Source organism: Mustela lutreola, chromosome 1 (genome assembly GCF_030435805.1).
Source record: "Mustela lutreola isolate mMusLut2 chromosome 1, mMusLut2.pri, whole genome shotgun sequence".
NCBI lineage: Eukaryota > Metazoa > Chordata > Mammalia > Carnivora > Mustelidae > Mustela > Mustela lutreola.
Window position 1 is genome coordinate 27,993,710 of NC_081290.1, and position 22,165 is coordinate 28,015,874.

The 22,165-nt window shown below is 42.4% G+C and overlaps 1 protein-coding gene across 1 annotated transcript in view; it reads left to right on the forward strand.

Annotated features, from left to right (window-relative positions):
- Positions 1-22,165, forward strand: part of CNGA1 (cyclic nucleotide gated channel subunit alpha 1) — a 47,945-nt gene that overhangs the window by 22,781 nt on the left and 2,999 nt on the right. Inside the window, exons 3-9 of the mRNA XM_059161982.1 lie at positions 10,267-10,387; positions 12,124-12,252; positions 12,595-12,657; positions 17,032-17,073; positions 17,163-17,273; positions 20,212-20,319; positions 21,073-21,179. Coding sequence (XP_059017965.1) covers positions 10,281-10,387; positions 12,124-12,252; positions 12,595-12,657; positions 17,032-17,073; positions 17,163-17,273; positions 20,212-20,319; positions 21,073-21,179 — 667 coding nt within the window. The 5' untranslated portion in view covers positions 10,267-10,280. The remainder of the gene's footprint in view (positions 1-10,266; positions 10,388-12,123; positions 12,253-12,594; positions 12,658-17,031; positions 17,074-17,162; positions 17,274-20,211; positions 20,320-21,072; positions 21,180-22,165) is intronic.

Genomic DNA, 22,165 nt, shown 5'->3' on the forward strand with positions numbered 1-22,165 from the left:
AAAGACTGGTGGAAGACAAGGGGTAACAGGCCCCCGACAAATTCCGGTGGTAATTAGGAGGAAACAATGGGCGTGCGGGCAGGAACAGACGCAGAGCGGAATAGGTAAGATTCGATGAAGTGCCTGGCAGGAGGGAAAGAATCCCAGTTCTAAGGGAATTGAAGTGACTGAAATTTCAAACAGCAATTCTGCGAACAGAAATAGGAATGTCTGGAAGAAGAGCTGGCTTGACAGGGAAGGAGGAGAAAATCTGCAGGCGCACTGGACACAGGGATCTGAAGGGGACGCTTCGGAATTTAAATGGAAGGGGAGGGACAGAAAGTCAGTGGAATGAATTAATGAATGAGCCATAGCAGAGGAGCTGGGGAATGTGCTCAGAGCTGGATGAGTGAATTGGGACATACTGGCCTAGAGAAGAGGTCGAACTTTTATTTATTTATTTTTATGTAAGATTTATTTATTTGTCAGAGAGAGAGAGAGAGAGAGAGAGCGTGCACAAGCAGGGGGAGCAGCGGACAGAGGGAGAAGCAGTCTCCCCACCCAGCAAGTAGCCCAATTTGGGCCTGGATCCCAGGACCCTGAGATCATGACCTGAGCCGAAGGCAGAGGCTTAACCCACTGAGGGGGTTAAGGCATCCGGGGATTGAACTTTAATGCAAGAAAATGGGCACACATCTGGGCACCTCAGTTCCTGAGCAGTGCAGGATGCTGTGTGGGACTGTACACAACGCTAATTTCTGTGTATGATATGGAAGATGTATCCTTTGTGGTACTATTACTACAGATGGAAGGACCCAGGGAAAACAATTGTAGGGGGCCGGGGCTCCCACGCTTAGGAGCTGTTCTGTGAGGGGGAGGTACATGCATAAAGGCCTCCAAAGGCTGAAGGAGCCATAGGACCAAAGAAAAAGGCTGACAAGTCCAGCTTGACAAGAAATGGCTTATTAAGGAGACTTCTGGGCAGAAGTATGTCTTGGGCCTGTCTCAGCAACCCCACCTCCCCTGAGACCTGCTTCTCTAGCCCTAGAGGCTGGGAGCGCTGCCGGTCTACGGAGGAGAGAATGTTTAAAGCCAGGTGTGTGTCTTCCATCCAATTACTAACCAGACCTGAACCTGCTTAGCTTCTGAGACCAGATGAGATCAGGGTGAAATAAGTCAATCAGAGAAAGACAATCATCATATGATCTCATGCATATGCAGACTTTAAGAAACAAAACGGAAGATCATGGGGGAGTAGAGGAGAAAGTAAAACAAGATGAAATCAGTGAGGCAGACAAAGCATATGAGACTCTTAAGCATAGGAAACAGACTGAGGACTGCTGGAGGGGAGGCGGGTGAGGGAGGGGGTGACTGGGTGCCGGGCATTAAGGAGGGCACGTGATGCCATGAGCACTGGGTGTTATATAAGACTAATGAATCACTGACCTCTGCTTCTGAAACCAATAATACTTCATATGTTAATTAGTTAAATTTAAATTTTAAAACAAGTACAGGTGTGTGTCACAGTCCTATCTCCAGAGCAAATCAAGGACATTATGCCAAGGGCGTGCTTAAGGGTGAGGGTAAACAAAAAGAAAGAATGTGGGGTGAGGGGCTGCGCTCCAGAAGGCTTTCCGGTCACAGAACGGTCACCGGGGTGGATTTGTCCAAGATGGCGCTTGTCTGGTTCACCCGGGAGCTTTGGTGGCCCAGAATTTGCTAATTGATGGAAAAATGAGATTCACAACCACACTACCTTTCCAGTGTGGATCATCAGATCCGAGTGTCCTTACAACTCTAACTCATGGCACCAGGATTTATGGATTGGGAGGAAGTGCTAGAGAGAGGAGACAGGGAAGGGGAATTCAGGAGAGTTTGGGGTCCTGGCAAAGATGATCAGGAGTCGTTCTACCACCATTCTCTGCTCTGTGGTCTCCGGCTTTCATTTCCCCATTCATTCTCTCCACAAACATCGCTGGGTGTTTGCTAGGTTCCAAGCACAGCTCTAAGTGCTGCAGATATATAGACGAAACACGAACCAAAACTACTCCTTCCCTTAAGGAACTCAGTTGAGGGGAAATTACAGAAAAATCCTTTCTGGTATTTTTCCTAAGGACAGTTGTGGATTCAGAATTTCTATATAGTTGGGGCTTAGGAGCAGATCTGATGAGAAGTGCGGCCTAGAAATGAATCTTAAAGGTAGGCTTAATTGTCAAATCTACTGTTTTTTTTTTTTTAAGGTATTATTTGGAGGTGAGTTGGGGATCCTAAGGCCTATCATTGGAGGCTAAAAACCCTCCAATACCATCCCTTTGCTTAAGTTGCTGTTTTAAGACAAGCTTTTTGAATTTATGTCCTTGCATTGCCCATAATTGGCTGCATCCAAAAGACACACTCTCATGGAGAAGACCACCCTGATAGGAACAAAGCAGGACAAAGAAGGGTCACTTGGGGGCATCTGGTGACCAGGTTCCTGTAGGACGCCTTTTATAAGATGTGCAGCAAGAGCTTGAGCTCTGTGGGGTGGAGCTTTTACATCCCAGCTCCACAATGAAAGTCATATGACCTTGAGCAACTCCTCTAACCTCTCTGAGCTCCATACCCTCCCCTGTGAAATGAAGAACAGAAAGCCATGCCTCAGGTTCTTACATGGGTTCAACGTGCTGACCTCATGGAAGACCTGGCCTCTAGCAGACACTCAACAGACATTTCTTTCCTTTTTCTCATTGTCCCTCTGGTCAGAAAGTGGTCCAGTGATACGGAGAACAGGCAACGCACAGAAGTTCTTTCTCATATGCCTGTTCTCATCCTGCCTAAAACTGTTGCACCAGGTGGGAAAACGGTTGGTCTGTAGGGATTGCCTGATGCATTGTGTTCTCTCACGCGTTTGGTTTTTTCGTACCGTATAGCTTCTGCCAGGAATCTTGCTCCACATCGTAATAGGCTTGGCAGGTGTCTGCTCTGTCTCTAAGCCTGCCCTCGTCTTGCCTTTTCTGGAAGCTTTATCTCCGGCCCCTGCAGAGGATTCGGTGCATTTCCTCCTGGCTGCTGCAGCATCTCCAAACCCCGACCTACCTCTATGTGCTCGATATTGGCTGTTGGACCCCCTGCTCCCTTTCCACCTTTAGTTTCCTAGGACTGCTATAATGAACGCACCCAAATTGGGTGACTTCAAAGAGCAGAAATGTATTGTCTCTGTTCTACAGCCAGAAGGACCCCATAGAGGTCTAATGAGGGCCAGGGTCTCTCTGAAGGCACCAGGGAAGCCTCCGTTGCATGCCTCTTCCCCCTTTCAGGTGGCCACAGGCATTCCTTGGCTTGTCAATGCATTATTCTAACCCCCCATCCTCTCAGTGTTCTCTGTGTATCTCCACAGAGTCATATGTGTGTGTGTGTGTGTGTGTGTGTGTGTGTGTGTGTGTGTGTGAGGGGTTGTCTGTGTCCATATTTTTCCCTTTTATAGAGGCATCAGTAATACTGGATTAGGACCCACCTAATTAAAAAGACCTCATTTCCAAATGAAGTCACATTCTAAGGCACTGGGGCTTAGGACTTCAAGATACCGTTTCTGGAGGAGACAATTCAACCGGTAACATACCCTTCTGCATTCTGCATTCTGGAGGAGAGAACTGCCCTCTATGGAAGGCATCTGCCTGCTCTCTGAGGTCACCCAGTGTGGAACCCCAGCAGGGGTGGGGGAGGAGGGAGACATGAGGTCAGGGTGTTGGGTGCCCTGGTGGTATCCTTCCTGTGGGCTTGCCCTGTGCTGGCTGTGTCCCTCAGTGTTAAGTGACGGTACTGCCTCATGACTCATTACTCTACACACTCCCTCTCCTTCCAGGGCTGACGCCCATTCCCTCTGCTTGTGTTTGGAGCCTAGGGGTGGTAACTGGCCACTAGAAGCCCCCGGGTTACTGCACTGTGCTTTCTGTTTGCCTTTCTGTTTGGAAATAAACCTCTTACAGAATTACCCCACTTTGTGTATATCTTTGTTTTCTGTTGAGACTCTAAAGATAACCTCCATCAAAGGTGTTACTTACCTATCAAATATCTTATCTGTTTTATTAATCATATATGCATTTCTTTAAGCATGTGTCATGTTGTATCATAGCACTTAACACATTTCCTGCTGCTAGTAGCTGTTGAACAAACATTTTTAGTGGAAATGTTTATTAGCATTCTCCCTAGGGAAGGGAGAATGGAAGGACTAGAGACACCATGTGGCTTTTTCATCTTAATTTAGTTTTTGGACAGCGTCAGATTCTTCTCCCAGGCTTGGAGTCAATTCCAAGGCCATCCTCTATGTGCTTGCTCAGTGCAAACATCTCTGCTGGGTGCTGTGTGGTCATTCAAATGTGGATGTTTCCTTCAATAATTTTTATCAGTGAGTGGACCAATGTGGCTAGAAGTTAGCAAAGCAGTGGATGTCTCTTGGGGTTGGGGTTGGAAATAGGGCATTAAACTAATGGAGGAGGCTCAGGCTAGCTTCTGCAGATACAGGAAGACAATCGATGAGCAACAGTATGGGCCAACTGAGATGCCATGGCAAGAATTTAAAAGGCATCTAATCCAATTTATCCTGTACCTGCTACCAGAGTAATCATCCTAAAGTACCTTGGGATAATGTTTCCATGCCTTAAAATCTTCTATGACTATTTCTTATTGAAATAGAGAAGGAACACCTATTTTGCCAAAGTCTTCTTACTTCCCCATACTTATTTCCCCCAGGTTCTCTGTGTCCTCTAGTTAAACTAGATGAATCTATAATCTCCTGACAGCTTCTTTCCCATTCCCATGAGTTTTCTCATGAATTCCTCTTTACCCAGAAAGAAAGGCTTTTTCACCAGCCTACTTCCGTCTGTTCCATCCTATCTTCTCGTGCACTCATTTCCGTTCAGGCTTAGATCTTTGCCTTCTCTTCCCCGAAATCTGTGTTTCCCAGGCTTCGCTGCTTTGTTTTGGCTTCAGCTACTGGGGGGTACTTGTGGACGATGGAGGGCAGAAGTCAGAGGTGAAGTCATTTCTTCCACTCATTCTTTGCCTCCTGACGCATCTCCCACAATAATTCTGTCTTCCAGCCTGGAAGCGCTGGTTTTAGACTCTAATAATCTCCCTTTGCCCTGCATGTCTCTTGCTCTAGGACAGGGAGACGGCCCTGTTACTGTACATCTCTGGGTTTTCTCAGTTTCCCTATTTAGGTTTTCCAGTGCTTTTGATATTACCTCTCTCTATTGAACTGTCCGATTTCATCATTTTTCTAATTAGACCCTGATTGTAGACCTTGCTTCTATACTCTGCCATCTTATGAACTTCTTTATAATCTAGCTGAAAGGGATTTTTTTTTTTTAAACCACCCCCTGCTAGAGTTTAAAACATATCTGTTATTCCAGTATCCTTTTTTTCTTTGACTATAACACTATGAAAAGATCTACAAATTTTGAAACAAAGAAAAAATAATCTTGGAAATTAAAGAGATGATTGACAGTCATGAATACTTGCTTTTGTTCCCTTCATGGGCCCAAACCATGTGTCTGGTGTGGTGCTGTCATCTTCTGTCCTGCTACTAGTTGTAAGCTCTTTATGGCCATACTCCTCTTTGGACTTCTTTCTTACAGCAACTGGCAGAGAACTTTGCAAATAGGATTTAGTCATCGAAATGGACATAGACATTAATTGCTTGCTATGTGTATTTTCATTTTCTTTCTTTCTTTCTTTCTTTCTTTTTAAAGATTTTATTTATTTAATTGACAGAGAGAGAGATCACAAGTAGGCAGAGAGAGGGGAAGAAGCAGGCTCCCTGCTGAGCAGAGAGCCCGATGTGGGCCTCGATTCCAGGACCCTGGGACCATGACCAAAGGCAGAGGCTTTAACCCACTGAGCCACCCAGGTGCCCTGTATTTTCATTTTCATTTCATTTTCTAGTTATTCACCGCAAACATACAGAAAGAAAATGAATTTTTACATTGATTTTTGTCTTGAGACCTTGCTAAGTTTACTTATTTGTTCTAGTTTTTTTTTTTTTTTTGTAGATTCTTTAGGATGGTCTAATACACTGTCATGTCATCTATAAATATAGTTTTATTTCTTCACAATGTGGATGCTTTTTATTCTTTATTTTAAAATATTTTGGGGGCTGTGCTCGCTTCAGCAGCACATATGCTAAAATATTTTGAGGACTTATTGTAAGAGAGCTAGGACAATGTTGAATACCTCTAAAATATCCTTGCCTTTTTCTTGACTTTAGGGGGAACATGTTCAGCCTTTCATTATTAAGTATGATGCTAACTACAGCTTTATTGTACATGTTTTTTATTGGGTTGAGGAAGTTTCTTTCTATTCCTAATTTGCTAAGGTTTTATATTATGAATAGGTGTTGAATTTTGTCAAATACCTTTTCTTTATCTGTTGAAATTATCACATGACTTTTCTTTTTTCTATTAATATGGTGATTTTTACAGGCTATTTTTCATATCAAAGTCTGTATTTTTTTTTTTTTTACAGATTTTATTTATTTATTTGACAAAGAGAGACACAGTGAGACAGAGAACACAAGAAGGGGGTATGAGAGAGGGAGAAGCAGGCTTCCCGCCAAGCAGGGAGCCTGATGCTGGGCTCCATCCCAGGACCCAGGGATCATGACCTGAGCCCAAGGCAGATGCTAAATGACTGAGCCACCCAGGCACCCCGGAAGTCTGTATTTCTTAAGTTATGAAATTGAATTTGGTATAATAGTTGTTTGAGGATTTTATCTTTGGAAATTGATTCTCAGTGTTTCAGATTTGTAGGTCTGAAATGTCAGAGAAGTAACAACAACCTTGAAGCCTTTCCTGACAGTTATTTCCTCTCTCTCACTACTGTATTCAGAATTACAGATATGGCTGGGGTAGTGCGCCAAGGGCCCATAGCATAGAGCCCTATTGCATTAAGTGTGATTCAGGAATTGCTTGAAACGGAAATACATAACGGTGCTTGGTAAAATTGTAGATTCATGTGCACAAAGTCGTACTTCTTTCGTACTCTGAAAGCAGGGCTCTTGTATCTGAATTTTAAACGAGTTTCATAGGTATCATTCTTACTGAATTCAGAGAACCACTGCTGCACAGTTAATTATGTCTGTATGCGTGGATTTGTGACCGAGGATATGTAGCCTATCTTTTTTGCTATTTGATACAAAAGAAATCCTATGAATCTGATTGTAGAGATGTTAAAATTGAATAAGATTCAACTAGTAAGTGGTAGAATCAGGATTTGAACCTAAAACAGAGCCTGATGTTGAGCAATAGCATGGACGGCTTCCTGGGCATTCATAGCTCTTGTTCCAAATTAATTTTGCCTGAGCTGTCCGTAAGATTTTCCCAATCATTTGCTTTGCTATATTTCAGTGCAGTTTTTCACATTCCCACCGAAGTGAGAAATTTTTGTGATTTAGGTAAAAAACGAAAACTGAAACTTCCTTTCTAAAAGCAATTGTTTCCCTGAGGCGCCTGGGTACTTTAGTCGGTTAAGTGTCTGCTTTGGTTCAGGTCATGACCCGGGGTTCCTGGGATCAAGCCCGGAGAGTTGGGTCTCTGCTTAGCGGGGAGCCTGGTCCCCCCCGCACCGTCGCTGCTCCCCCTTGCACTTGCTCTCGAATAAATAAATAAGTAAAAATAAATAAATAAATAAAATCTTTATCAAAATCTCTATGGTTGACAGGCATGTTTAGAATAATGACATTTCAAATTAGTAGGGAAAAGATGGATTATTGATTGTCATTTTAGAATATTGGCTAGCCATTTAGAAAATATGAAGTTAAATCTCTACATCAGACCTTACACCAAAATAAATTGGAGGTGGATTAAACTGTTTTGAAAAAGGAAACCACAGAAGCATTGAGGAAAATATGTTGATAAATAATTTTAAGGTCTGGAGTGGAATTTTGAGTATCTTTATTTTTCTATTTATATTTTCTCCTTTTTTTCCTAGAGTGAAATTTATTACTAGAGTGATATATGTATTAAATATGATATAGGTATTAAAATGTAACTGTGCAATTAAAAACAAATTTTTTTTTCCTATGTAAAAAGCTTAGGCCAAGAAGTTATAGGACAAGGGATCTCAATCTTCTTTTCTTAGGTACAAGCAAGGTCCTGACTTGGTTTGTTCTGACATATTGGATATTTTATGTCTTTGTTTAACCTTTAACTCACATAAACTTTTCTGTCTTGTGATGGATGAAACAAGCATATGTTCTCCCTTTCCTAGTCAGGAGGCATGAGGTCTCAGAGGGAGCGTTCACTGATGTCAATAGCAAATCAGCATGCCATAAATATAGCCAGAATAGTCACATCCATTCAGATACTGAAAAGGAGTCAATGAAATAACTTTCTTCCTAAAAAGTGCTGCTTCTTAGTCAAATTTAGTTATATTTTAAAACATATGCACATTTCATTAACATCACCAAAAATCTCCATTTACTTTTCGACTACTGGCTGCTCTTTATTTTCATCATTGTTTAGACGCCAGAGTTAAATATAGAGCACCATCGATTGCTATCCTCACTTGGAGATTTAACTTTTGTGAAAAGCAATTCGTTTTTTAATGTCTCTTAGTATAAAGAATGAGGTGTGCTTTATGCACGTTTCCACATCCTTTGATTGCTTTTCTCTCTCTCTCTCTTTTTTTTTTTTTGTTTGTTTTTTTTTTGCTTGTTAACGACAAAGTCAAGTTTGCTGTCCAAACCCGAAATCATGGTCGAAAAATAACGAAGGAAATAAAAACCTGGAGGGCAGGCCAGGAGCTTGTTGTGTGTGTGTGGCCGGGGCGGGGTGGGAGTGTGTGTGGGGGGCGGGGGGGGGGGGGTTGTAGATGACCAGCTGTCCAGAGAGGATAAGGCGGAGGCATGGAAGGTGCTGAAACCATGCCATGCACCTTCAGTACAAGAGCTAGTAAACCGTAGCACTGTTCTTGGAGCCAGAGCCCGTGACCAGATACTGATTTTTCTTTTTTCCTGCTGAGACCTGACACTTTAAGAGAGTGGGGAGCCTTGTTCGGGAGAAAGGCGGCTGGGATGCACACCCGGTGTCCATTTCGAGGGATTTTCCTGGACCTCAGGCTTTCCTCCACGCGCCTTTGGAGGAAACATCCCCAGGGATGAAATCCCCAGAGGGCAGCGCTGTGACCCCAGCAAGCGGGGATAGGAGGGGCGCCCTAGGCACAGCTGCGTCCCTTGGGACAGCAGGGCTTCTAATGCCAGTGGTCGCAAAGCCGCCGTTGTAACCTACTCACAGGCGCACGGTTCGCGCCCACCAGGAACTTCTCCAAGTTGCGGGTGACGAGGCTGCGGCACACTGTAGACCAGGGGATGAACGTGAGCCGGTCCCCAATGCAGCGGGCGTCCTCGCTGGGTTCCGGCAGAGCCTCACCAGAAAGGCGAGGAGCGCGGTGCGCCTGCGCGCCCTTTACCGCGCCTCCCCAAGAGCAAGAGGTTGGGCTCGAACCCACTGCGAGGTAGGACATACCTGAGGGAATTCAGGATCTCTTGGTTCTTGGCGTTCTCCTGAAGCCTGAAATGCAAGCACGGGAAGCCGAGCACGATATGTATCAGAGTAATTTAGAGGACTTGCTAAAAATGTGGATCGGTCGCAACCTTTTTCACTCCAAAGTTTGAATACCGTTCAAGAATCTCCCCACCCCACCCCACCCCGCCTTTTTTGAATGCTTGGAGACATTTACAAATGATTACATTCATTTTGGTGTTTTATTTTACTACTTTTTTCCTTACTTGTTTGATGTGTATGTGAGGTCTCTATAGCTCTGTTCTATGACTACATTGCCTGAATATTTTAAAGCTGGGGTAAACCCAAAATTTAAAAAAAAAAAAAAAAAATCTGCACCTCTGTTATATTTTTGAATTTTTAAAAAATACACACAAAAAAACCTCGCTAGTGGTAATTAAGGGTTTAGGCTACATCTGTATTCTATTAAAGAATAATTTCCAGGGCGCCTGGGTGGCTCAGTGGGTTAAGCCGCTGCCTTCGGCTCAGGTCATGATCCCAGTGTCCTGGAATCGAGTCCCGCATCGGGCTTTCTGCTCAGCAGGGAGCCTGCTTCCTCCTCTCTCTCTCTGCCTGCGTCTCTGCCTACTTGTGATCTCTCTCTGTCAAATAAATAAATAAAATCTTAAAAAAAAAAAAGAAGAATTTCCAAATAAAATCATTATGACAGTCTTAGATAAACGGTAGAGAAGTTTTGTTTATATATGTAAATAATAAAGTCTTTCCACTAATGGGGTTTTTTTCTCTCTAGATATTAAACTTACCATGAAGAAAAATATTATCAATACATGGTACTCTTTTGTAAACGTTCCCAATGTGATTGCTCCAGATATTGAAAGCGAAATAAGAAGGATGGAAAATGGAGTGGGCAGGTAAATCCATGTATTTTTTCATGCATTTTTAAAAAATTATTTTTATTAATATAAAATGTATTATTTGCCCCAGGGATACAGGTCTGTGAATCATCAGGCTTACACATTTCACAGCACTCACCATAGCACATACCCTCCCCAATGTCCATCACCCAGTCACCCTATCCCTACCCCCCCACCCCCCAGCAACCCTCTCCATGCATTTTTTTTTAAAGATTTTATTTATTTCTTTGACAGACAGAGATCACAAGCAGGCAGAGAGGCAGGCAGAGAGAGAGAGAGAGAGGAGGAAGCAGACCCCCCCACAGAGCAGAAAGCCCCGATTCGGGGCTCGATCCCAGGACACTGGGATCATGACCTGAGCTGAAGGCAGAGGCTTAACCCACTGAACCACCCAGGCGCCCCTCCATGCATTTTTAATACCAGCCACCATTCTTAAATATAACTAGGTTTAATTTCAGTTTAACTTTTGTGACCTTGATCTTTGTAATTTATTTAATTTCATCCATTTATTTATACTTTGAAATAGCATAACTTGTCTCACAAATGAACATAGATATTATTATGGTCATTATTTAGGAGCATTTATGTCAAATATTTCCTTACTCATTGGCAAGGCCTTTTCTTATGGGACATTTCAAATCTGCAGAGAAAGCATTGCCATAGATGAATGTGAAAATAATACAAAGTGTGAAATGCTAAATGTTTTAAAAGTATAATTTGAAGTGGTTACCTTTTATTATGCTAAGCAAAATAAGTCAATCAGAGAAATTATATAAACAATTACATAATTTCATTCATAGGTGGAATTTATGAAACAGAACAGGTGAACATAGGGGAAGGGAGGGGAAAATAAAATAAGGCGAAATCAGAGAGGGAGTCAAATAATAAGTGACTCTTAACTATAGGAAACAAATTGAGAGTTGTTGGAGGGGAGGTGGGTGGAGGAATGGGGTAACTGGGTGTTGGGCATTAAGAAGAGTGAGTGATATAATAAGCCCTGGGTATTATAGAAAACTGATGGATAACAGACCTCCGCCTCTGAAATTAATAATATATTATATGTTAACTAATTGATGGAAATAAAATAAAAGATGCAATAAAGTTGTTACCCCATAACTGAATAGAGCATGTATAAATGTGGTTGAATTTATTTTTTGTGGGAAGAAATGTTATTACAGGCTTGTTCATAAAAATGTATAATGTGACCTAAAGCATGGATTCATACTTTCTATTTGAGAAATATTAACAATCAATGTGTCAAAAGAAATATGGAAGACCTAGAATGTTGTTTCCTTTTTTTTTTTTTTTTTTAGAGATTTTATTTATTTATTTGAAAGACAGAGATCACAAGTAGGCAGAGAGCCAGGGAGAGAGAAAAGAGAGAAAGGAGGAAGCAGGCTCCCCGCCGAGCAGAGAGCCCGATGTGGGGCTTGATCCCAGGACCCTGGGATCATGACCTGAGCCAAAGGCAGAGGCTTTAACCCACTGAGCCATCCAGGCGCTCTTTGAAAGTTGTTTCTTAATTACACACATTTTACTGCATTGTGCATATATCTTACCTAATTCCATGGATCCTGAAAGTTCTCATTTCACTCTAATTCAAAAGAGTTATATGTTAGTTTCAGAGGGTAGGAGAAAGGATGAAGCCATGGTCCTCCTAATGAGAAATGTTACTCCTTCATAATGGTGTAAAACCTTGATCTAATTCATCTCTGCCTCCTGTTGGACCATAGCTCCTTTTCTGATGATGATGAGGATGATGATGATGACAGCGCCTCCATGTTTGAAGAATCAGAGAATGAAAACCCCCATGCAAGGGGTTCCCATAAACATAACTCACACAGAGGGGGGCCATCACAGAGGTGAGCACGATGTTCTATGCCTCCTGATCTTTTAAACTATTATGTAGATGAAAGAAAGGTATTCTACTCCTCCACTTCGTGCACTTGGCAAATGTTTCTGCTACCCAGGCCACTTCACAGGATCTTGGGAATAACTTGCTGCTTATCCTTTTCCTCTCTTGGGAAACTGTCACGACCTGATGATTATTCATATCCATGGGGGCCTTAAGTCACCAACGCTCCTGATGATCATTTTCCCTGAGACCTGTCTCTGTCCCTGAAGAACCTCATGTCACAGTCCTCTATGACTTTTCTTACCATGGATGTTATACAGATGGTGACTATTGTGATTTCACTTTCCAGGGAGCAGTACCTGCCTGGTGCCCTTGCGCTTTTCAATGTTAACAACAGCAGCAATAAGGAGCCGTAAGTACATTTACAATAGAAAACCAAAGCTGTGCTTTTAAAGAACACCATTAAGAAGGTAGGAATGTATCTGAATCTGCTGCAGAGGATATCTTTATTAGGAAAACTCTATTTGATACAATGGCTATAGTATTTTACTATTTTGTTATTTGGTTATTTATTTCTGAAAAAAGTGGCTACCTATATTAAAAGCAGCATGTATGTATGTATGTATATGTATGTGTTTGAATACATACAGGAAGCCATTGTCTGTAGTGTCAATGCAATTGCCCCTCCTTGTGGACAAAAAGAAATGAAATATCAGTCATCCTTTCTATTCTAGGCCAATATATCCCCAGGTCAAGTTCCTTAGGAGACAATCTCTGAGAGGGAGGTGTGTGTGCAAAGGTTTACTGGGAGTGCTCTTAGGAATGATTCCCAGGAGAGTGGGGAGCAGGACTGGGCAGAGGGAGAAGTTGAACTTCAGGGGGGGGGGGTAGAGTTGCTATGGGAAGCTCTAGAGGAGGGATGACCCTTCAGAGTTGGGTCATAGTTAGGCAACAGGACTGGGCCTTTGCACATGCTCAGTCATTGGGTGAGGGCAGCCCATAGGATGGGGGGCATAGCTTTGAGTCTGGTGGCCTCCATCAGCCAAGGCCAGCCAAAGGAGAGGGAGCTGTGAGCTGTCAGTAACCAATACTTTTGGCCAGTGGGGAATGAGTGCCAGAGTTCTGTGCACTAATGCATCAGGACAACACACTTCTTGCAATGTTCATGTCCAATTTCTTCATATAGAAAATTCATCCTATGCGGGAATATACCTCCTCCAGGAGTCCTGTTCTTTTTTCCTGAGAAAGCTTATAAGAGGATGGTTAATGAGATAAACCTAGGTCCCTGACAGCTGCAGCTGGTCTTGAGGCTTTAACTGAAATTGCTTATGCTCTCCTTTCCTACACATTCTAGAATCCTGTCACCTCTGGTCAGCACTTCTGCTGGTCTAGATGATTTACTTCATGGGATGAATGATATAGACTCTTCTCCCTAAAGAATTTGGGGCCCTGGTCATCACCATACTCTTCTTGAGCTATACCTGCTCTATTTGTCCATTTACCACTAAAACTGGGCTGAAGAACACCAAAGACACCAGAGCAGATCACCTGTGTGCCAAATATACCCCTCCCCTACACACACACACACATTGTACAACAGCAACACTATCTAGTTGTGATGAAAGAAGTCAGTTACTTTTGCCAGTATGGTGACTCCCTTTCTTGCCTATCAATTTTTGGGGGGCTCAAAGTGCCTGAGGAGTAGTCACAGCTTAATGTTTAATGAGACACTAACTGTGTTGCCTGGAAGACACGTGATCCATCTGGAAACCTGTAGTTCCACAGACCATAAAGTTGTGGGGATGAGAAGGACACACTCATGTGAGTCTCTCCTACTTAAACTCCTTGTTTCCCAGACCCATATATGGCTATTTCCTTTTACATACCAAGTAGTTGATGGTGCACCTTTTGAAGCTGTGTTATTTGAAGATTGACTTTACTAATTATCTTCTAGGGTCATCTCTAAGTAGAGCTATAGTGTAGACACAGCCCATTTTGACTTGTATCCAGATGTCAGGCTGAGCCATTCATAGACCATGCTCCTTCAACTCCTCCTGTAAGACCCCTGCCTATGGCCATGGTGAAGAGCTGAGGGATAGGTGCTGATACAACAGTGGTAGAGCACATGGTGGGGGGGAGTTTACTGGGCCCCATGCTTGAGCCCAGATATTCCACTTCATCATGGGATGGATTACTGTACAACCTTATCACTTACTAATTCTGGCAGAATCCAGCTCATGGTCAATAGCCATTTTCTGTCCCATGGTTAGTTAATCCTCTTTCCAGGCCTTATTAACACGATGCGTTGATAGAGTAGATCAGTGTGACATTCTGAGGCATGTCCAGATGGTCCAGGCCCCTCTAGGCTGTGTCATGACATTGAGCAGGAGAGACAACATAGCCCGTGTGCTGCTTTCCATCTCGTAACTATTTCTGCTCCTCTTCCCTAATAGCGATTAAAAAAAAAAATCACACACTCACCATGACTGACCCAGAACATTGGGTATATGGTCTAGATCACACGAGAGCATTGTTTTTCACAATAGCCCAGGCATCTGCAGCTGGGGCTACTCTGTGGTTGATTTTGCCTTCGTCTACTGCCAGCTGCTTGTATCCATGTGGGTTTTGTAGGGAACAGACATTGAATGAAATGGTGGTGGGAGGGAACCACCAGCCCTGCCTGCATGAGGCCTTTAAGGATTGCATTTTCTTTCCTGTCCAGGATGCAATATGGTTTTCAGCCAGCAGGTGGGGGGCAGCTGGAGGGCTTCTACTTGTCCCCACCCCACCCCCGCACCCCATTATCGTCAACTCTTCTTCTACAAGCCAAGGAGCTTGTAGGGATGAGGGTTCTACCAATGTCCAAACATATATATTCCACTTTTACACTGAGGAACTGGAGAAATGACCACAGTGGGGGTCTTTAGACCCAGTGGAAGCCCCATAAGTCATATATTGTCAGTGATTTCATTCTTCAGTCAGTGATTTCATTTCTGAGCTGGCTCAGGTTTAGAAACTATGCTTGAGGTTATGACTTTTTATTGGGTTAAGTTGCTCTCAATCTTCTGATTATCCATTCCTGATCTGTTGTGACTGTATATGTTATACAGTACCCTGACAAGCCAAAGGGATGTGCATCTATCTAGGAATAGATTCTATTAACCTCTTCCATAGCTCTCTGTGGGATAAGTCCTCTGCCTACCCCTGCTCCCCTTAATGTTAATTACAGTTATTGGACCCAACTCTCTTCTGATGAGTAAACACTGCCACTGATCGCTTATTCCCAGGTTCTGTCATCCCTATTGCTCTCAGGAAACCCAGTTCTGTACCGAGTTCAGCGTCTCCCACTATCAGCCCTAGCCCTGGCTTCCAGAGGACAGTACCACTGAGTTTCTCATTGATGCTGGTGCCCCTCCACCAGCACATTTCTTATCATTTTTGTGTCCTCTGAGCCCTCTGAGGGACCATAGTCAGCAAGTGGACTGTCTTTCTTATCTGGGATGTCTACTTAACCATATCACTTCTCTGAGTCTTTCTTGTACCTTCCTCTACCCTCTGCCATGGCCGTTTGTGATTTTATTGCACTTAGCATGAGCCATCCCCTTTTCTGAGCTTCCGGGAGCCATCCAAGCAGCGTGTCAGCACCATTTCTTAGGATCTGTGCTAGGGTGTTAAAACCTGTATCACAAGGGTGTGCTCTCATAGCAACAAATTCTCCCTTATCCAGTTCTATGTTGTGTTGCCCTTTGTACATGACGACCTTAGGTGCCGAGCCCCTCCTCCTTGTCCATTCTGTTTCCTGCTCCTCCTCAATAGCAGCATTCCATTTCTGCTGGGCTATTCATATGCAGAATAAATTCATTTGTACATTTGCACCTGAAAGTTTTTCTTCCGATTAACATCCCCCCCCCCCCCTTCTTCTCAACTTCTCCAACTCTTAACCTATACTTGGAGGCCTAGATCTAGCTCCCTCCCTGTAACTACCTCTCTGCCTACCCTCCTGGTTGTGAGATGCCTGTTCACTCATGTCTGAATAATAAACTTTCTTTCCCAAGACATCTGAGCCAGCGATGGCAACCTGTTTTTGACCTTAGATGTGCCTGCCTCCAGGTTTCATCCTTCAGCTGATAGGGAGAGAGCCAAACTGTAGGAAGAGGCCTGTAATCACATATTCTCCACTGCAGAAGAAATTGCATATAAAAAAAGGCGATCTCAAATCCAGTAAATGATTCTAAGAATTAGGGTTCTAGGGTGTGGAGCTTTCTGACTACTCATGAAAAATTGCCACAGTTAGGATTATCCCTCTAAATAAAATTGATGGCATTTTCTTGAAATTTTTCAAAGCTCTTACTCAATAATAAATAATAATAAATTATAATATATATTATTATATATAATAAATTATTATAAGTGATATCAAGAAACTTAAACTTCAAATAATAATTGTTTTGGACACCTGGAGGCCTTGAAATTGCACCCATGGTAGCTGTTGCTTCCTAAATTTCCCTTGTTGGGTTTATGCCTTTATCCACCTCCATTTCCTTCAATTTTTAACATGGACTAACCTAGGAAATTTTGTGTGTGTGTGTGTGTGTGTGTGTGTGTGTGTGTGTGTGTGTTTTGTCATTGGGCTGCATGTCCATTTTTGTAGAACTCTCCAGCAGAAAACCAAATTTCTGGTCTCTGAGCATGGGTTTCTGAATTCAAGGCTCAATGGAGAGGAAAGTAAATAAGAATGGAAGTCAGAATGTAATTTGATGATGTGACTTGGACATTTCTTTTTTAGAGAGCCAAAAGAGAAAAAGAAAAAGAAAAAAGAAAAGAAGGGGTAAGTTAGACTTTGGCATGAGTAATCCCAGGTTTTGGGGCCCATAACATTTTTGTATCTTATTACTGACTACATCTCTCACTTTTCAGCAAATCAGATGATAAAAATGAAAACAAAAAGGACTCAGAGAAGAAAAAGAAGAAAGCAAAGGAAAAAGAGAAGAAAAAGAAAGAGGAAAAAGACAAAGATAAGAAAGAAGAGTAAGTGGCATTGAAGTTAGGAACAAATTTGTAATGGATTTTGAATGCAGGGTAATTTCCTGAAAGTTTATAGTTATGAAGCCTTGAGTAAAAGACTACATATGTTGTTATAAAATGTGAATCAATTTTTTTTAATTTCCTTAAAATGAGCAGTGGTAGCTTTATTAGTTTTCTCATCAAAAATTTTCAATGCTATGGTTAATTATCTTTCTGAAGCTCTGGTGAAGATAAATTTACCATTGAGAGATATTTAGGTTTCAAGAAAATTGTGTTCCTAGGGACTTAACATTAATTTTTTGAGTTGAAATTAAAAATGTAGCAATTTTATTAACATTTTTGAGTCATAAATACTGCGTGGCAAATAATCCAAAAGTAAGCAAATTTCCTTGCAAAAGCCATGCTTAATTTTGAGAGTAGATCAAATGCTTATCAGCACCAACCATTTGAAAAACACCCCCCCCTTGTTTTTTTAAGATTCTACTTATTTATTTGACAGAGAGAGAGAGAGAGAGTAAAAGCAAACACAATTGGGGGAGCAGAAGAGGGAGAGTGAGAAGCAGGCTCTCCACTGAGCGGGGAACCTGATGTGGGACTCGAACCTGATGTGGGACCTGAGCTGAAGGCAGACAATTAATCGACTGAACCACCCAGGTGCCCCTGAAAGATCCTTTTTTTTTTTTTTTTTTTTTTTAAAGATTTTATTTATTTATTTGTCATAGAGAGAGAAGCGAGAGAAAGCACAGGCAGACAGAGTGGCAGGCAGAGGCAGAGGGAGAAGCAGGCTCCCCACCAAGCAAGGAGCCTGATGTGGGACTCGATCCCAGGACGCTGGGATCATGACCCGAGCCGAAGGCAGCCGCTTAACCAACTGAGCCACCCAGGCGTCCCTGAAAGATCCTTTTTAAACAAACATTTGAGGGTTAGAATTTCATGAGGGTAAGGCTGAGTGATATTTTCAGTTATCTTTTCACTTTTTATTAAAGGAAGGTTTTTTTTGTTGTTGTTTGTTTGTTTGATGATCCAAGTGAAAGATGTTTTTATTTTATTTTTTTAATTTTATTTTATTCTTTTCAGGGTTCCAAGATTCATTGTTTATGCACCACACCCAGTGCTCCATGCAATATGTGCCCTCCTTAATACCCACCAGGCTCACCTAACCCCCTACCCCACTCCTCTCCAAAACTCTCGGTTTGTTTCTAAGAGTCTACATTCTCTCATGATTCATCTCCCCCTCCGATTTCCCCCAATTCACTTTTCTTTTCCTTCTCCCAATGTCCTCCATGTCATTTCTTATGCTCCACAAATAAGTAAAACCATATGATGATTGACTCTCTCAGCTTGACTTATTTCACTCAGCATAATCTCTTCCAGTCCCGTCCATGTTGATACAAAAGTTGGGTATTCGTCCTTTCTGATGGAGGCACAATGCTCCCTAGTGTATATGGACCACATCTTCCTTATCCATTTGTCTGTTGAAGGGTATCTTGGCTCTTTCCACTGTTTGGTGATTGTGGCCATTACTACTATGAACATTGGGGTACAGATGGCCCTTCTTTTCACTACATCTGTATCTTTGGGGTTTTCTAAACTTAAAAAAAAAAAAAACTCTTGGGACGCCTGGGTGGCTCAGTTGGTTGGACGACTGCCTTCGGCTCAGGTCATGATCCCGGAGTCCCGGGATTGAGTCCCGCATAGGGCTCCCAGTTCCATGGGGAGTCTGCTTCTCCCTCTGACCTTCTCCTCGTTCATGTTCTCTCTCACTGTCTCTCTCTCAAATAAATAAATAAAAGCTTTAAAAAAAAAAAAAAACTCTTTACCAGATAATATTCACTTATTTTTGCTTGCTGGAAAGCTGTTAAATCTTTTCCAAAAGGGAAAAATTCTTAATAATATGGACTTGGGGTGCCTGGCTAGTCAGTCAATAAAACATGTGACTTTTGATCTTGGGGTTGTAAGTTCAAGCCCCATGTTGGGTGTAGAGATTACTTAAAAAGAAATCTTTTAAAAAGCCCTTAAAAAAAACTCACCACCACCACCAACAACCCCTGCCCCTGCCAAAACCCATGTAGGTTGACCCTAGAAAATTTAAAAAATTTTCCATTTGACCATATATTTACTTTCTCCCTCCCTCCCTCCTTTTTCTCTTCCTTCTTTCCTGCCTTCTTGCTTTCCCTCTGCCCTCTATTGCCTCTTCATCCTTCCCCAGATGCTGATCAACAAGGACTTTTTATTAGATTGTGTTATATTCTTCTTTCCATACAAGAGAGAAAGAAGCCATGAGTTCCCTCTGACAGCATAGTTCCTGATTGCTTTGTCTCCTGGTCGGGGGAGTGGCAACGCCCCATTCTCTTACCACCCATAACCTACCAAAGAGGTCTATGGCGTATCCAGAGTTTAGCATGATCCGTGGCACCATTCCTTCTCAGGAGTTGGGTTGATAGAAATGTCTGCAACATCATAATACAACAAGGATGTTTAAAAAATCTCAGGCAAGCCTTAATGTAAGACTAGTAATTTAACTATCTATCAAGTCCTCAATAAACAATTTCTCACGTCTATCACGCTCATGGCAAGCTCGTTTTCTCCCTGCAGAGTGAGTTTCTCCAGCTTACATCTGTTTCATGAATGGTGGGTGATGGACAGAACCACATTCCATATGTGAAATAAAAATGTCTTTGTTTTTTTTTTTTGTTTGTTTGTTTAAAGATTTTATTTATTTATTTGACAGACAGAGATCACAAGTAGGCAGAGAGGCAGGCAGAGAGAGAGAGAGAGAGGGAAGCAGGCTTCCTGCGGAGCAGGGAGCCCGATGCGGGGCTCGATCCCAGGACCCTGAGATCATGACCCGAGCCGAAGGCAGCAGCCCAAACCACTGAGCCACCCAGGTGCCCCAATGTCCTTGTTTCTTGATGATCTCCCACTTTCTAATTGCTGCTAGGGAGAAGAAAGAAGTCATGGTTATTGATCCCTCAGGAACCACGTATTACAACTGGCTGTTCTGCATCTCTTTACCTGTTATGTACAACTGGACTATGGTTATTGCAAGGTATCTATTTTTGTGGATCTTACCTAAGTTACCTGACTTAACAGTTTGGTCAAGGGCTTTTGGGGACGTACCTCTTTTCTCCACCACAGGTTGTAAAGAGAGGTTATGTTATTCTCAATGTGTTTTCCTAAGATCAGGAGTAGGTGCTTTGCTTCTCAATATACTTAGAAATCCAGTACTGGACTGGGAGTGAGAGGACCTTTTTAAACTTTTGATTGCTGAACTATGTCATTAGAATTTTAGGAGAAACTTAGTTATTTTGTTTATGTACTTTTCAGACTGTAAGAAAAACATGTTGCCAAGAGTGGAAAAAGATCAAAGACCTACGTTGTCTTAGAGCAAGATGTGTTTCCCAAGCGATTTTTCTATGGTTTTCTGTCTTTTAGACAGTAAGCATCTTGGCCATCCAGAACGAAGCACAATTCCTTGACGCATTTTAGGGACAGATCGTAAGAACCTGGTTATCAATGTGTGGGACCCATTGTATTTTGACATTGGCTGAGACTATTTATTTTTATTTGATGTCTTCACAATGTGAACTATTGTAATGGAAAGAATGTTGGAATTCAGAAGCAGGAGAAAACCAAATCCATCTGCCCATATTCAGAAGAGCCATAGTTAATTAAATGGGCCTACGGCCCCTCTCAGTCTTAGTGCATCATATCTCTTACCATGATAAAAAATTATGCAGAGAGGATGTTTACTTAAACTTGCCCCCTTTTCATTTTAATCACACAAGTTTTTCTTTTACAGAGCATGCTTTGAGGAACTTCAGTCTGATTACCTAGCATATTGGGTCATTTTAGATTACATATCTGATATAATCTATCTTCTTGATATGTTTGTACGAATAAGGACAGGTAAATATGTTCAGCTTTGGATATTTTGTAATTTTGTGCTTTTATCTCTATGGTATGATTTGAAATTTTGTAATTCAAGTATTCTTTGAAATAAACTCACAAAAATCTGTTTTAGAGGAAAAGGCACTGTTGAAAGCAAGAGTACCATATACCTGCCCACAAGCTTAGGTCACTACAACCGATTCACTTAATTAGGCAAACTTTGAATTTGGGTTGGTGGCTTTAACCCCATTAACTTGTTCATTGGGTTAGAGCCATGGGAGAGGAATAAAGAGAAGGAAAATGTTCTTCCAGCTTTGTGGGGAAAGGGTAATTGCTCCCTAACAGAGAGATACTATGAAGACGCAAGGTAAGGGGGGATGTCATTGTGCCCAACAGAGCGGTACTAGAATTTTTTTTTTAAATATAGATTCTTTTTTTAAAAAAAGATTTTATTTATTTATTTGACAAAGAGAGATCACAAGCAGGCAGAGAGGCAGGCAGAGAGAGAGGAAAGGAAGCAGGCCCCCTGCTGAGCAGAGAGCCCGATGTGGGACTCAATCCCAGGACCCTGAGATCATGACCTGAGCTGAAGGCAGAGGCTTAACGCACTGAGCACCCAGGGGCCCCTGTACTAGAATTTTTGTAACAGTACACAAATACTTAATTCAACTTTGGGGTCCTGGTGGGCGTCGTTGACCAGGGAGTAGGGTCTGATAACTTCTCCCTTAAGTATTCTTGTTCAGTGGGTATAACTTACCGTTTCTATGCTGCACTCTGTGTTCCAAGGTAACCGCTGTGCAGAGAATAGCATTTAAGAATCATTCCAGGGGCACCTGGGTGGCTCAGTGGGTTAAGCCTCTACCTTCAGCTCAGGTCATGATCTCAGGGTCTTGGGATCAAGCTCCACATCTGGGCTCTCTGCTCCGCAGGGATCCTGCTTCCCCCTCTCTGTCTGCCTGCCTCTCTGCCTGCTTGTGATCTCCGTCTGTCAAATAAATAAATAA